The sequence below is a fragment of the Phalacrocorax carbo genome, chromosome 10 (assembly GCF_963921805.1).
Source record: "Phalacrocorax carbo chromosome 10, bPhaCar2.1, whole genome shotgun sequence".
In the NCBI taxonomy this organism is placed as follows: domain Eukaryota; kingdom Metazoa; phylum Chordata; class Aves; order Suliformes; family Phalacrocoracidae; genus Phalacrocorax; species Phalacrocorax carbo.
In genome coordinates, this window is record NC_087522.1 from 5826851 (window position 1) to 5842607 (window position 15757).

Consider the following 15757-nt stretch of genomic DNA (forward strand, 5'->3'; position numbering starts at 1 on the left):
AGCTGTATTATTGTATGTCACTGCTGCCTAAGGAAAGGGTGACAGAAATCAGACTGATGCCCAAATTTGCTAGCCTTCCATTTCTGCAGTCTGTTCAAGACCCTCTTGCCAAAGCTAGATGTGATCTATCATGTTATTCCCTCAAGCTATATGAACATAGCTAGCCAAATATCTGAGTTTACCAAAGCACAAGGCAACAGCTTATGGAGATCAGGATGCTTTCTCTGCACCATCACACCATTGTGAGGCTGTCTGGGTCTTATAAAGCAACTCAAAACCATAGGGATCCAAGTAAACTATAAAGAGAAAGAAGTATCACAACACCCTTGTGCAGGTAAGGAAACCAAGGCACACAGAGAAAAGAAGCAGAGCAGAAAAGGGAGGGAACCAGCTGCATTTGCCTCCAGCCTGGTGCTCTCACCCTGCAGCTCATGGCCTGGCCAGGTAGCCCGTGGGTAGGTTTGGCTGGGACTTTTCATGATCTATCAGATGGTGCCCTGAGCCTGAGGTAACAGGCTCCATGCTGAATCCCTCTTCAGCCTGCAGTATAGCTCAGGGCACACAGATAAGCCAGCATCTTGTTTTAAATGGGGGACCAGGACTACTGAGCAGCTCATCAGCCCAAGAAGTTTTCCATCCATCTGTACACAGATATCATTTCTCTGGTCTCAGCTACTAATCAGCATTTTTCTAGCTTGTTTCATGCTCCAGCCCAAACAATGACTAAAGAGCCACCAACATCCCTTTGTTTTCTTCCCCTGCCTTGATACACCACCTGTCCAAAGAAAGGCTTAGCAATTGCTCTGTGATTTACCACATAAAAGCTTGCTAGTTTCAAAAATTGGGAGTGAAACAGAGATGCAGCTATTTCACCTTCTAACCTCCGCCTTTGCGCTAAACTCCAGCTATTGTCAGCTTTCATTTCTTGAAGTTCTGTGCTGTGAACACACACTGGAAGCAGAAAGACAGATATGGTCAGTGGCGACGAGAGGGCAGTGATTGTACTTCCAGTAAATTGCCCGAGTCTTTCCAGATGAGTCACTGCACAGAGAGAGGTGAGGCATTATTACTAGAGAGAAAAAGTTTGCAACTGATCCTGACATAGTTTAACAACCTCTCAAAGCTGCTGCCTGCCTGATTTTCTATGACTAGTTGTGGAGATTCCTTCTAAAAAGCTGCCCAAAATAAATAACAGCTCACAGAGTGAGGGTTTTTTTTTCCCTTATCTTGCCAAAACACTAGAGCAGGCTGCCAGAGAGCATTCAGACCCAGGATCACATCTCTCCCTGCCTCCCAGCTGATCCCCTCTTGAATCCACAGAGCAGAAATCCTGAGGATTTCCTGACCAGAAGTACAACATATAGGAAATCTTATTTTTAAACACATAACACTTGATCACTAAACCCTTGTTGCAAACATGCTCAAGTTCTAATTCTTATTGCAAGCTGATCCCAGGAGCATCTGCTTTGTGACAGCTACCCGCAACATATCACCTAGGCTGAGAGTAAGTCATCTTGCTCAGAAAGAAAAACTCCCTGCTATTGTTTTCTCTAAAATCTTTATCTCCTCCCTGATGCTAGCAGATCTGGGCCCTGAGAGTGCTTTTCTCAGAGCCTTTCCTTCCTGCCTCCCTGCATTTCCCCTCTGCAGCTGGCAAGAGTCAAACAGTGGCAAATTTAAAGCCTTTGTGAGAGACTTCCCCCAGATGGCAATCAGCTGGTGGAACTGAGACAGCTTTGTCATCTAAAAAGCCCTTTATTAGCCTGTTCTACCTGGGTATAGAGCATGAGGGAAGCAATATTTTTATGCAAGTCTAGCAGCATTCAGGTAGAAGGATAGGGGACCAACTGCCTAAGCACCCCCTGCTCTTGATACTCTTTTTTCTGTCTCCCTTTTCAGTAGTATCAGTGGCAGACTGTTTAGACCATTAGAGTTACAACAGGATGAAATGGAGCCCCAGAAACCTGGTTAGACCACAAGATTTCCTCAGTTACCAAATCTGCTTGCTTTGGGCTTTGCTTTCGGTCTGATTCTAATTATTTCTCCTCAGGGTTGATGGTGCCTGCATTGATCAAGAGAGTGAGACCACCACACAAAACATGGACATGGAGGAAATCCCACCATTGCTTCAACCGATCCTGGGTCTCAGCTCAGGGGAGAGAAGGGCTGGGTGCAGGCAGCGTTAGGTGGTTGCTTTGCATTTCAGCTGCCACCCCTGCTAAATCCTGGCTTCTCTTAACTTCTCAAGAACTTGATTTAGTTGGTGCTTAGTATCACTTCAAAACCTTGTGCATACCTTTGGGCAATGAATTAGGGATCCACAGTACTGAATTCTCCTTCAAAAACACCCCCACTTTGTTGTGCAGTGCATCTCCATTGAGCGACTCTCCTTTTAATGAAATAGGCTCAAATTCAGTTGGTGTGGTCCTGTTTTTAAGCAGGGTCCCTCCAAGAGCTCATTCGGCCCTCCACTCCCCAGCCTGGCCTGCTACTTGTCTGCACTTCTGCACAAACCAAAAGCAAAGATATCTGAAAGACAGATTTTTCAATCACACTAATGCCAAAATGGTGTTTCATTGTTCTTGAGCAAGTGAACATCATATCAGACAAATTCTCCTGTACTAAATTATCTTTTTATTTCAGCCACTACATTTCTGGGGCACTCAATCTAAGAGGCTTCCAATAAAAAGGACAGAAGATAAAGAATTTCTCACACATCTGTTTATGCAAACAGACATCTGTGAATATTTTCAGGCACAACAATGCACACATTCTTCAGTTAAAATCCTCCAAAGGATACTTGAAATAGTTTAAATGTTTCATTTTTGATTGAGAGGAAAGAATAGCAGGAGAAAAAAGGGTTTTCACTCCTATAAAAGTAATTACAAACAACAAACATCAATTCCCAGCTGTTTTTTATTTGGTTTTGATTTTATTTTCAAAGAATCTCAAGTGCATTTGGCATCTTCTGTGTATTGTCTTTGACCGTGTGCAGCATTGGCCTCTTATCTCCTCCTGAATTCACAGCTGCATCAATGCACTGACATCAGCGAATGCCACACCAGAGCCATGCCGAGGACCTGGACCACAGTGCCAGAAATAGCTCGTGCCCCCCTCAGAACCACGGTGCCGGAGCAGTGGCAGCATGGGGACAGAGCAGCCACCAGCAGATGGAGCGGCAAAGCCAGCTCAGAGGTCCCCCAAACCGCTGGCACCCTGTATTTGGGGAGTTTTGTTGCTGGGTTAGAGATTTGTAAGAAAAGGTCCCAGAGAACGGTGGACATCTTTTTTTGTCCAACACAAGCTAGCAAACGGTGATTGTTACTCTCTCCTGATGGCAAGTGGGACCCAGAGACACAGGTTTCAGTATTACTCCTGTTTATATCAAGCACTAGAAATGCTCACACAGCCCCTCCTGGGTTGCAGTGGCAGCAGGGTCCCTGGGAGGGAGAAGGAGCGTGCACAGCACAGGGGCAGGTGCAAGGGCTCAGGGAGCCTCCCTTACCCCAGGGTCCTCCCATCTCCACACCATTGATTAAAAAGTTTGAGAGGCAGAAGGGGGAAGTGGCAATGAAGGTGGGTTTTATCCGGTGCATTTCAAAGGCAGTCCAACCAGCACATCCCAGCAAAGCCAGTGGGAAACGATTTCACTGGTTCCCCTTCACAGTGAGCTGGGTTGTGCTCCCCGATTGCCAAACACAAGCAAGTCCAACCTGGTAGCACCAATCCAGTCCCTGCTTGTCTGAGACAAGCCCTAATTTTGTTTCATCTCTGTGAAGTGAGCAGACCCCATCCCAGCCATCTGCTGGGCAAGCACAGAGGGGGAAAAGCTGCTATGTCCTCAAAACAGGTCTTCAGGTCAAACTGTGGCAGATGAGACACATCAGGCATGATGGGATAGGCACAGGAGGACAGCAAAGGAAGCAAAGAGCCCTTTGGTTGGGTGCCAGCCAGTGCACAGGGGGTCAAGGATGCAGCTCCGTTGGGACCATGCAGGAGTGTGCGTTCCCTGTGGAGAGGCACTGGCAGGGAATCTGTCTGAGTACTGTCCCCCATGTACTCATCAGGAAGACAAGTTTAATTGGGGAGAGCACATGAGCTGCTGTAAGTAAACGCACTACTGGATGAATTGCTCCACCTTCACACTCTCAAGGGGCTGGTCCATCTGGTCACCGCCATAAGCTGGAAAAAACTCAGCGTTTCCTGAACTTACACCAGTTCTTGGGCCTGGGGCAGTCAGAGCATCACTGCAGCTGTGTGACTCCCAGCTCGTGTTGCAGCGGGAGCAGGGAGGCTGTACTGAGGCAGCTATGCTGATTTACGCCATCCTGGGACGCTGATGTGCAGTGGACAGGGCAGGTTTGGGCAGCCCTAGCAGGTTGGGGAGATGTTGTGAGTTTTTCTGAGATTCTGGCAAAGCCCCAAAGTGGCTGACTCACTCCTCTCAGGTCAGTTCTTCACAGCTGCAACTCCAGTGAGACCAGTGGGTTATTTCTGATGTACATTGCTGTATGATCACAGTCCAGCCCATTACCCTTGCTGGTGAAGGATGGCTCCTGTCTCCAGTGGGCTTTATTTAGCTTCCATTCCAAAGCTGTTCCGTAAGAGGGGAACCAATGTGAAAAGGGTATGGCATTTCTTTTTGTTGGACATTCCCCATCTTGAGTTATCTGGTGACTTTGAACTCATTAGAATCAATGAACTTGTTATAATCAATGCCCCTGCCCTCCCCACCGGCTGTACACTGCATATAGATTTGTCATTTGTTGTTAGAGATGACTTGGCATTTCTGAGTTGTGTCAATAGATGCAAAAGCATATTCATTCTAATTATATTGAACCACTCATCAACTTAGTAGTCTAGGCTAGTATTTTAAGCCCTAAAGGTTCCTTAGCAGTAAATCATGCAGGTTACAAATAAAGTGCATGGGGAAGAAAAGAAGTAGTTAACTGTGTTTATTAGCTTGAACATTTGGAAGGTAACTACCTGGGCAAAATACTTTCAAAGAGCCCTGGCACATTTCTTTCCTCTCCTCTCTTGTATTCTGTTAATACCCTGTTAAAACTGTTGACTTAAACACCTCCATTCTGTTTTTTTCTGTGTGTAATGACAGGTCTGCTTTAGGGAGGCTGGGCAGCGGCTGGCAAGGGCTTGGGTGCATGGGGATTTCCAATTGCTAGCTTTGACCCTGGCCCGCGTAGTTGCCTGTTTGCAACAGATCTATTTGCTTGTGGAGCAGCTGTGAAATTGCAGCAGATTTTGGGTATCCATGAGAGTATCAGTGCATTTCACTGCATAGAATAATGTGTACCTTGTGCTCTGGGCAGCACACTATAATTAGTTTGTAGAAGTTGTTTGTCTCTGAAGATCTATAAATACACATACATAAAACTATAAGGGAATAAGCAGTCACATGCTTAAAGCAAATGCATTCTAATGCAGAAGAGCTTTATATGCTGATCACATTCCCACCCCTCACCCCCAAATGTGATTCCACTGCTGATCTTTCTTTCGTTGCACGTAAGCCTGACCAAAAATATTTACTTTCTTCTTTCGCATAAATAGACTAAAGAGGATGGAGAATTTCCCGCTGAAATCAAGGGTATTCACTATTCAGTGACAAACAGCCTCCACCTGGGCTGTATTTGTTACCCTGCTCTCTCTCAGAGAAGGAAAAGAAAGAACATATAAAGTAAACACCTCAGGCAGAGGTATCAGTTCCTTTTGCCAAACATTTTCCCCTGTGATTCACTGGCATCACCTGAGCACCTCCAGTCAAAAGCTTCATTCTACAAACCAACATTGTTCCCCGTCCAAGTCCTTCAACTTTTTCAGGTGATTTTTCCCCATGACTTCCCATTCCTTCAGTTTAAGAGAAAAGACAAAACCCTGTGTTTTTTTCTGGGAGTGCTCCTTGCTCGAGTGGCTTTCCACCAATTCCTGCTGTGGTGTTAACCGTTGGTGTACTGGCCTCTGCTGGAAAGCACGGGTGGACTTGATGTTAGAGCAGAAGTAAGCACTGAAGTGCGTGGGTACCTCCCTGCCTTGCTCTAGCTGAGCCCAGGGAACCTGCAGGAGAGGAGGAGGAGTGGGGAACACCAGAAAGAGTCCGGCAAAGTGCATGCATGTCCCTGCCTGTCTGGTCCCTGCCCGGTCCTGCCCTGCCTGGTCCCTGCCCAGACCCTGCCCGGTCCCTGCCCGGTCCTGCCCGTCCCTGCCCGGTCCCTGCCCGGTCCTGCCCGTCCCTGCCCGGTCCTGCCCGCTCCCTGCCCGGTCCCTGCCCGGTCCTGCCTGGTCCCTGCCCGCTCCCTGCCCGCTCCCTGCCCGCTCCCTGCCCGCTCCCTGCCCGTCCCTGCCCGCTCCCTGCCCAGGCGGAGCTGTCCCTTCAGCACCGCGGCGGGCGGGACGGCTGGCACGGCAAGGCTCAGCCTAGCACGGCTCGGCACGGCAAGGCTCAGCCTAGCACGGCCCGGGCAGAGGCCGGGCCCAGCCGGCACTCCCTGGGGAGTAGAGGGCGGAGGCTCCTCTGCAGGGCAGGGCAAGAGGGGGGCGCACGGGTGTGCAAAGTGCGTGTGTGTGCCCGGGGTGCGCGTGTGGGGGTGCAAACGTTGAGCCGCACCTGCGTGTGCGAGGAGGGTGTGAGCGGGAAGGGGCGGGGGAGTGCAAAGCGGGCGCCAACAGGCAAGAGGTGCGGGAGCGGGTGCGGGGGGTGGGTGTGCAGAAGGAGGGTGGTGCATGCATGCGCAGGGTGCCTCTGTGTGTGCGGAGGTGGGGGGGTGCAAGGGAGGGAGGGGGGTGCAGGGCACTTGTAGGAAGGTGCGTGCAGCCAAGTGTCTGCAAGGGGAGTCTGCTCAGAGTGCGTGGGTGCGTGTAGCGGGGGGTCTATAACCGTGCGTGTGTGCTGGGGCGGGTGTAGGGACGGGGGTGGTGTGTGTGGGTCTGTCGGGGGTCCCGGATCCAGGGCTGCGGGCGACTACGCGGGAGCGTGTGTGTGTTCCGGGGGTTGTAGGACAGCGCTGCGAAGAGGACTGTGCGTGTGTGCGGGACTCTGCGTGTGCAGCGCCGTGTGAGTGTGCACGCGTGTGCGCGCCGCGCTGTGCGCGGGGGCCGCGCGGGTGGCAGCCGCGCGCGGTGGTGGGCGCCGGGCGCGCCGTGCTGTGGGTGCGTGGGTGCGCGTGGGTGCGAGTGTGTGCGTGTCCCTGCGCTGCCGGCACACGGCGGAGCCGCCGGCGGGAGGAGCCCGGCCCGGCGCTGCCCGCCCTCCGCCCGGTGAGTGCCGCCGCACCGCGCCGCGGGACCGGGGGAGAACCGGGGAACCGGGGAGGGGCGGGGGGGAGCGGGGGGGGGGGGGGGGTGTCTGGGGGCAGCCCGAGACCGGGGTCCGGCAGCGCGGCCGCGGGGCACGCAACTTTCCCGGGAGGGAGGGGAGCGGCGGCGGGCCGCGGCCGGGGCTGCTCTCCCGGGGTGCAGGGGGGGACCGTGGCCCCTTTCCCCTCTCCCCGCCCGGAGGCGCCGTCTCCCCGCGGTCGGGCACGGAGCTCCGCCGGCTCCGCCGCCCCGGCCCGGCCCGGTGCCCGCGGAGCCGCGGCGCGCTGCCCAGCCCGCCCTCCCCAGCGCTCACGGCCGCCTCTCAACTAAGTTGCTGAGGAGCCATTTCTGACCCGGCATCATCCCCGAGAAGCGAAAACATTGCCAGGAGCCCGCGCTCACCCCTTCTCTCTGCACCCTCTTTTGCAGGCGTGGCTGGTCCCAGATAAACATGCCAGGAGCGCTGCGGGCAGCGCGGCAGACTCTGCCCTGTTAGCCCGGGGTGCCCGGGGGGGCTCAGCCATGAATTCCTCCTCCCTCGCCCCCGGGGCCCCCCCCGGCCCTCTGCAGCTCTGGCAGGAGGAGAACCAGACCCAAGGTGGGCTCTGGAACGGGAGCCAGGAGCTGGGCTGGGAAGAACTGGAGAAGATGCTCTTCCTCTTCGTGAAGGAGCCCGTCACCATCAGCCTCACGGCAATGTACCTGGTGTCCTTTGTGGTGGGCTTTGTGGGCAACATCATGTCCATCAGGGTGCTCACCCGCAAGCGCCGGAGTCGGGTGTCCAGCCTGAGTGCCACCCGCAGCCTCCTCATCAACCTGGCGGTGTGCGACCTCATGGTGGTGTGTGTCTGCATGCCCATCACGGTGGGCAACCTCATCTACAAAGCCTGGGTGTACGGGGACTTCCTCTGCCGGGCAGTGCCCTTCATCCAGGCTGTTTCGGTCTCTGCCAGCGTCCTCAGCCTGACCGTCATCAGCGTGAACCGGTACTACAGCGTGCACAATCCACTCAACGCTCGGTCCTTCTTCACCCAGAAGAGGATCCTTAGCACCATCCTAGTGGTGTGGTTGTTGTCCTCAGGGATATGCATGCCCCTCATCTTCATGAACAAACGGGATGAGATTGGGGTAGTGGAGGGTTTGCCTCTGGTGTTTTCCATCTGCAGGGAGATTTGGCCTCAGGAGAGGCTCAAGCAAGCCTACAACTTTCTGCTCTTCTGTGCCCTCTACTGCCTGCCAGTCCTGTTCAACATGGTCATCTGCTTCCTCACGGTGCGCCGGCTGTGGAGCCGCAGCAGCCAGCTGAAGGAGAGCACTGCCCTGAACCGATCTCTGCCAGCCTCCAGGCTGAAGATCCGGAAGAAGGTAGCGCAGATGGTGGTGGCCCTGGTCCTGCTGTTCGCAATCTCCTGGCTGCCTGTCTACCTGATGGACATCTGGATTGATTTCAACATCCCCAAATCCTTGCAGGATGTAACTCCTTCTCCTTGGATCCTGCAGCTCAGACCTTTTGCCCAATGGCTTGGCCTCACCAATTCCAGCCTCAACCCTATATGCTATTGCTTTGTTGGGAACCTCTACAGGTCAGCCAAGGAAATGAAGAGCAAATACCACCAAAGAATGGTCTCTCTCTTTAACTTCTCTTTGTCCGAAGGGACAACCCATTCCTCAGTCCCAGAGCTGCTCTCTTACCAGAGTTCAATGGAGCCTGAAAGGAAAGGACCCACTGCCACCCCCACCATGGGCAGGAGATGTCAGGGAGGTCACGGCCATAAGAACAAGTGTGGACGCTTGAACTCCTGCCAGCATCCACCTCTGAACACTGTCTCCAGTGAGAACACTTCCTTGTAATTCTGCTCAGGAAGGGCACCTCATACCCTCATCTGCGTTTAACGACTCTAGAGATCTTTCTGAACCAGATACTCTAATGATGGAAAAAAACTTTCTTCTAACCACTCCCACCACCAGTTCAAAAAGACTGAGACAGGGAAAGAAGTAAAACACGAGAGAAAAAGATGACATATTTTAACACAGATCAAGTTTTAAGGGAAATGATTTTTACTGGGGACACCTAGATGTGTAGCCTGTTTCCCAGTCAACGGTCACATAATTAGATAGATCAATTTCCCAACAAGGGAGCTCTCCCCATAGCTCCATCTCTGGATGCAGAGATGCCATGTGGATACAGCAACAATTTGACGGCTTGCTGCTGCTCACCCTTTGCTGATGAAAAGTAGCGATAAGAGGCACTCTCTGCTCCAAATCCATCGGATGTAGGTGCAAGCAGTGAAGAAATGCTAGAAAGATCATCATAGAAAGTAATAGTAGCAGAGAATTTCACACACTTTACCACTAGAGATTTCATTGTCTGATCGTATTGTTTCACACCTCCATGCAAATAAATTCTCCTGATGTGAAGAAACAGTGCCAGAAGTACTAAAGCAACCACCACCACTCCACATTTGGGAATTCAGAAGGTATAATGTGGCCTTGGAGGTGATTTAGGAAATGCGGTAGCAAAAGACTCTTTGGGCATCAGCTCTCTTTCTTACAGCTATGTTCCTGCGGGTGGAGTGGAAAACACCAGGCGTCTATTAACATGATTTGCACTTGAAAAACCAGCTCTTGTTCAGCTGTGTCTGTACCAAACAAAGTGAATGGCATGTGAAAATAAAAATAGAAAGTGGTTTATAGCTAATAAAATCAGATTCAACTAATGTAATGCTATTTGTCTGGGAAGGAGAGAATCAAAGTGCTTGCTTTTCCTGAGGATCAGAAGTAGGTTAAAACCTGTTTCTTCCATCATCTCCTTTAAAGGATGGAGGCTTTGATTAAAAAATTTTGTATTTTTATTATGTTAGCATGGAAAGGCTCCACTAAAGCTCGATAATTCTATTGCACTGAGCACTGGATCTGTAGTCATAAGGAAACCTTTCTCCCAAAGAGTTCAAAGTGAAAATACATCAGACCAGGCAATAGGTCTGATAAATAGAGCAAAGACCCAAAAGGCTGGAATGAAACTAGAGATCATCCCCTTCCCTGTGCCTGCCCAGTGCTAAGTGTGAGGGATGCACACCGTCTCCTGAAGCCAGAAGAGCCCATGCCCTGGTTACTTGTGTACCTGCACCCAGCGCAGCAGGGCGCTCTTAGCAAGCCCCAGAACGGATGCAAGAGCCTTCCTGGGAGAGGATTCCTGGGAGAGGATTTTGCATTTAATGGAATTCAGATTTTGATGACTGGGAGCTTGTTCTTTTTTTTTTTTTTTTTTTTTCTCCATTCCTGAACAAGGGAATAATGTTCTGGAAATCTAAGTTTCAAATAAAATCCTCCTGCCTTCTAGGGAGGTTTTTGCTAACAAAAAAATTGAGACAAGAAATAGCCATTCAACCCAACAGGATTCCCACCTTTGTAATGATTGCACAATAACATTTTATGTTACTAATGATCTGCCTGGAAAACAAAAGATTCCTCCTGAACAGGTAGTGCCACCCGCAATTTGTATTCTCTTTTTGTGTGAACAAGAAGGAAATTACAACTACCCAGATTTACTTAGGGTGAGAAATGGCTTTTATGTGTGCTGAGAGATGAGAACATCTGCATTTTTGCAGGTGATATAGGAGTGTACTGCTTGATCTTTTAGTAGCTGTGGAGAAAAGCCTGTGAAGATTTTATTTCCTCTTTCAAGGCATATTTTTTAGGGCTGGCAAAATGCACCAGCCTGAGGAGCATTAAAAGCTTGCTCCGAATGTCCGTTGACTCCAGGTCCTGGGAGCAGATTCCTCCACCCCCAGACCAGATGTGAGACAATACCGAAACTTCCTTACATTGCCCTGACCGACATATTTAATCCTGCCCTGAATAAACCACAAAGGACAGACTGTGGAGGTGCCAGACCAGCTCTGTCCCATGTGGTGGCCCAGCACTGAAAATGGCCAGCATCAAACGACACAATCAAAGATGCAAGAAATCCACATTTTAAAGTATCCTACAGGAGATTCCCTTTTTTTTCCCTTGGTCCATGAGCTGTTGCCTGGGTCCTACCCTGAAAGCCTCCATACCCTCCGCAGAGACAGAAGTACCAGGGACTGTGTGTTTCTCCTGCACATGCTTGTGCCTTCCCATCCTGATGCAGATGCCCATGCCTTTCTCCAGCCCAACAGTGCTCCTGACCGCCAAGATACCCTGTGGCACGGGTTATTTCCACTGGGCAAGGTCATCTCCTCTTCACACTTTTAAATGTATTTTCCAGTTTCATTCAGTGTTCCTGTTTTCCTATAATAAAGTCGAATTGCTCACTTTAACTCCTCTTTGTCTCTCTGGGTCGCTCTCTTTCCCTATCCCCCACGCTCCAACCACTTTTCCACTGTTTCTATGGCAAAATATCCCTCTGCCTCTCACCATTATCACTCTTTGCCTGCAAATTCTCCTCACTCTAACAACCCATTCATGTCTTTACTCCTCTGATGAAAATCCCTTCCTGCCCTGCTGATTTGAATGGCTCCTTTTTTGCTGCAGACACCTGTTTGCGATCGAGAATGCTGATTTATTTTGCACGGCTTACCCGATGGCTGCCAGGTAGTAATGAATTTCGGTCACTGTCACCCAAGGGTAAATGAGAAGCAGTGACGTCAATGTGAAAGCCACAGAGCATCCCGTGAGCCACCCAGGGTCTGGCAGTGATTTTATTAACCTGAGCAGGTCTGTGTAACACAGCAGTGCCTGGGTGACTCACGCTGGCTCTGAGTGAGGTGAAACCTCAGCATTTGGGAAAGTGACTTTTTTCCCCTCCTATCTGATAAAACATCTCTTTATATTTAGGTCTGGGAAGACATCTGAGGGTCCTCCATGCCACACAAGATCCTTGTTTCAGATGCCAGGCATTTTCATAGGCATTCACGGGACTCCTGGCCCTTCGAGGAATCAGGAGCAGACATGGCTCTGGCTGGTGAACACAGATGGTTTCCTCAAAGGAGCTCAAGCCAAACATCTTGCACTCAGCGTGTCATTGAGGAAATGTGTTTCTCTCTAAATGTGCCCAGGCAGACTGGAAATGTGAATTTTAGAAGTCCTGAGGACAATGTTTTCCCACAGTAATGCTGCTAATGCATCTCAGTCTCACTCTTACCCTCACAGGTCTCTCTTCTCTGCTTTGCCATTTGAATCAATACAGGTATTTTACCACATTACCAAAATAGGATATTTGAAACAGCTTTACTTAAATCCCTTTGCTGCAGTAAGGACTTACAGAGAGTTGCTGTTCAGTAACTCTCTCTGGGAATATCCCATGATCTGTTCTTTTGCTGTCAATATTGTCTCAAAGATGCTACAGGTTTATTTTCTGCCTGTGAACCACTGGAGAGATGAAAAAAAGAGATAATCTTTCATACAAGGTGTCATAGAGGTACTTACAATCATGACTGATATGTAGCCCTCATATGGAGAACGATGAATTACTGTTTCTTATAATAAAATACTCAGGGAAGCCAGTGAAATGGTTAGACAGCATGTGTAAGTGCAAGGCAGCACCTTGTCTCATACCATGAGCAGCAGCTGAGCTCACAGTGGTGGGGGCTGAAAGCAAGAAAAAGGGTTTAAGAGAAGACTGGACTGTTTGCAGCAGAAAGGGCCATCAAGAGCTATTAAAACAATGCTGCAGCTTTTGGCTTAGAGGGCACTGTGTATATAACCTATAATTTCCACTTTTCCTCCTTCCCAGGACGTGTGCTACGGGGCACCTTTGGGAGCAGGCTGCTGGACCAAGCATCATTTGGTCAATTCAGTATTCTTGTTCTTACATCCCTACACAAAAAAAAGCTCCAAATTAGTCTAAGTCCTATTTTAAAGAGTGAGAGGAAAGCAGGTGATTATTTCAGACCTGGCATAATTTGATCAACAGTAAGACTTTGCAGGACGCAGTCATCTGGAGATAGGCCACGTTAACGCTGACGCAGCGCAGGCTGAGAAATGCTCACTCAGTCACTTGCAGAGCGTGAGCTGAGGAGTCCCAGCGGATGGTGCACGGTGCCCACTCCAGGGCAACACAACAGAAATAACAGGTCTGTCCCTCTTTTAATATTCATCAGCTCTCTGGATGGGTCAGCACCTTCACTGCAGCAACCTTGAGCACCCCAGAAAGAAGAATGTCACAGAATCACAGATCAGTGGGGGTTGGAAGGGCCCTCTGGAGATCATCTCATCCAACCCCCTGCTGGAGCAGGCACCCCCAGAGCAGGGGCACAGGGCCGCGTCCAGGCGGGGGGTGAATGTCTCCAGGGAAGGGACCCCACAGCCTCTCTGGGCAGCCTGTGCCCCTGCTCTGGCACCCGCACAGGGAAGGGGTTTGTCCTCATGTTCAGGTGGAACTTCCCGTGTTCCAGCTTGTGCCCGTTGCCCCTTGGCCTGGCGCTGGGCATCACTGAAAAGAGTCCAGTCCCATCCTCCTGACACCCACCCTTTAGATATTTGTAAATATTAAGATCCCCCCTCAGTCTTCTCTTCTCCAGGCTGAACAAGCCCAGGTCTCTCAGCCTTTCTTCATAAGGGAGATGCTCCAGTCCCCTGATCATCTTGGTAGCTCTGCGCTGGACTTGCTCAAGGAGTTCTGCATCCTTCTTAAACTGGGGGCCCAAAACTGGACACAATACTCCAAATGTGGCCTCACTAGGGCAGAGTGGAGGGGGAGGATAACCTCCCTCCATCTGCTGGCCACACGCCTTTTAATGAAGCCCAGGATACTGTTGGCCTTCTTGGCCACAAGGGCACATTTTTGGCTCAGGGTCACCTTGCTGTCCCCCAGCACTCCCAGGTACTTCTCAACAGAGCTGCTTTCCAGCAGGTCAGCCCCCAATATGTACTGGTGCATGGGGTTGTTCCTCCCCAGGGGCAGGACCTTGCACTTGCTTTTGTGGAATTTCATCAAGTCCTCCAAGCGGTAAGTCCTGCCCATTGGTATTTTACATGTTAGACTTATCGATGCTGGGATTCAAACTAGGATGGAAGCTGGCTGGTGAGTCATCTGCAACATCAGCAGTCTCCAGCACAGTTCCTGTGTCTCCTCCTACACTCCTCCCACCACAGCACATCCCATACACAAACACCTGAGCTCTCCTGACACAAAATATCTAAACGAACAGGAAGAACACAGGAATTGCCTGGGTTTCCAGCACATTGTGATGTCCTTATTGTAAAGAACCAGAGAATTATCTGTGAATTTTCTAGGAAAACTCAGTGCAGCTCAGTTTACCTTTGTGATTATATTCAGCATAAAAATAAATCACAGAGGCTGCTGGAAGAACTAATGAAAGAGCAGGTACTACTGAAGAGATCGCTGGAGCCCTCCAGGGAAGAGTCAGCCTCCAGGAAAGTACTGCTCACCTGGCATATATGGGGAACACATAAGACTTTCCCAGACTTTCTGGGAATGAATGACTGCTGCTAGGTCAGCCCCAGGGACACAGGAATTGCAGAGGTTGCTTCCTCTGCCTGCTAAATATCTTTAGGCAAAGTCCCAGGACTCAGAGCTGACACAATGCAGATGGAAAATCAATGCAGCCTCGTGCAACTGCATACCCCCAAGCTTCCCTGCCAGCCCACGATGGAGGCTCCTGCTGCCCTGATTTAGGGATTTTTTTCATTCTTAGCTTGAATTAATTGGGAAAACCTGCTCTGGGGCAGAGGAGGAGCCACACCAACACAAGTGTCTGATCTGGAGAGGGAAGGATGCTGCTTTCCACCTTACAAGGGTACCCCCTCACTAAAGGTTGTGACGCAGTCATATAATTTAATTATTTTATTAATATATTACTTAATTAATAATTTTAAAATATTTCAGCAGCAAAGATGGATCCAGCACTTGCAGAAAACATTTTTTCAAGAGAGGGATCTACACCAGAGTCTTCCTGTTTGGTGTCTCTTGCTGATTGCAAGAAACCCCCTGAAGAAACTAGTGCCTGGAGCACACTGGTAAAGAGCTAGCTCAGGACTGCCGGAGCAGGGGGCACTGATTACCTTGTGATTATCCTCACGGCACAGGGAAGGGAGAAGTCTCATGGAGCTGCAATGTGACCTTTGATTTTAAATGGTTTGTATGCCCAACCTTCTCCCTCTTACCTCATTGCACCCTGACTAAGACAGCTGGTTTATGTTGCAGACTTGGGGGGAAATTATCAAAGACGACTTTATTTTTTAAAATATGTATGAAATATTTCTGTACCTGAAAGATCCAGGAATTAACAGCTTGTCCCCGTATGCCTTACTCCAGCCTCTGTGAGTTTTTGCGATAACAGGCAGATACCGTGGAGCACAAAATCCTGTGTGCACTATAGGATAAAATCACCAAACTTTAATCATTCCTTAATCAGCCATGCACTTCCCAGCCGCCGGACTCTGCCAGGCTCTCTGGGTCCAATCTGCAGAGAAGCGAGGAGCCAGCACGGCTGACAGCCAGGCT

At 50.1% G+C, this 15757-nt stretch overlaps 1 protein-coding gene across 1 annotated transcript; it reads left to right on the forward strand.

Moving 5' to 3' along the window:
* The first annotated feature begins 7141 nt into the window (after positions 1-7141).
* LOC104043087 (galanin receptor type 1) lies at positions 7142-9978 on the forward strand. The gene is made up of 2 exons (XM_064461223.1): positions 7142-7269; positions 7738-9978. Exon 2 carries the CDS (start codon positions 7831-7833, stop codon positions 9157-9159), a length of 1329 nt encoding a protein of 442 aa, XP_064317293.1. The 5' UTR covers positions 7142-7269; positions 7738-7830; the 3' UTR covers positions 9160-9978.
* Positions 9979-15757: the final 5779 nt, after the last annotated feature.

Excerpts from the sequence above, each read along its gene's own strand:
- LOC104043087 (XM_064461223.1), top strand. The coding sequence starts at position 7,831 with ATGAATTCCTCCTCCCTCGCCCCCGGGGCCCCCCCCGGCCCTCTGCAG.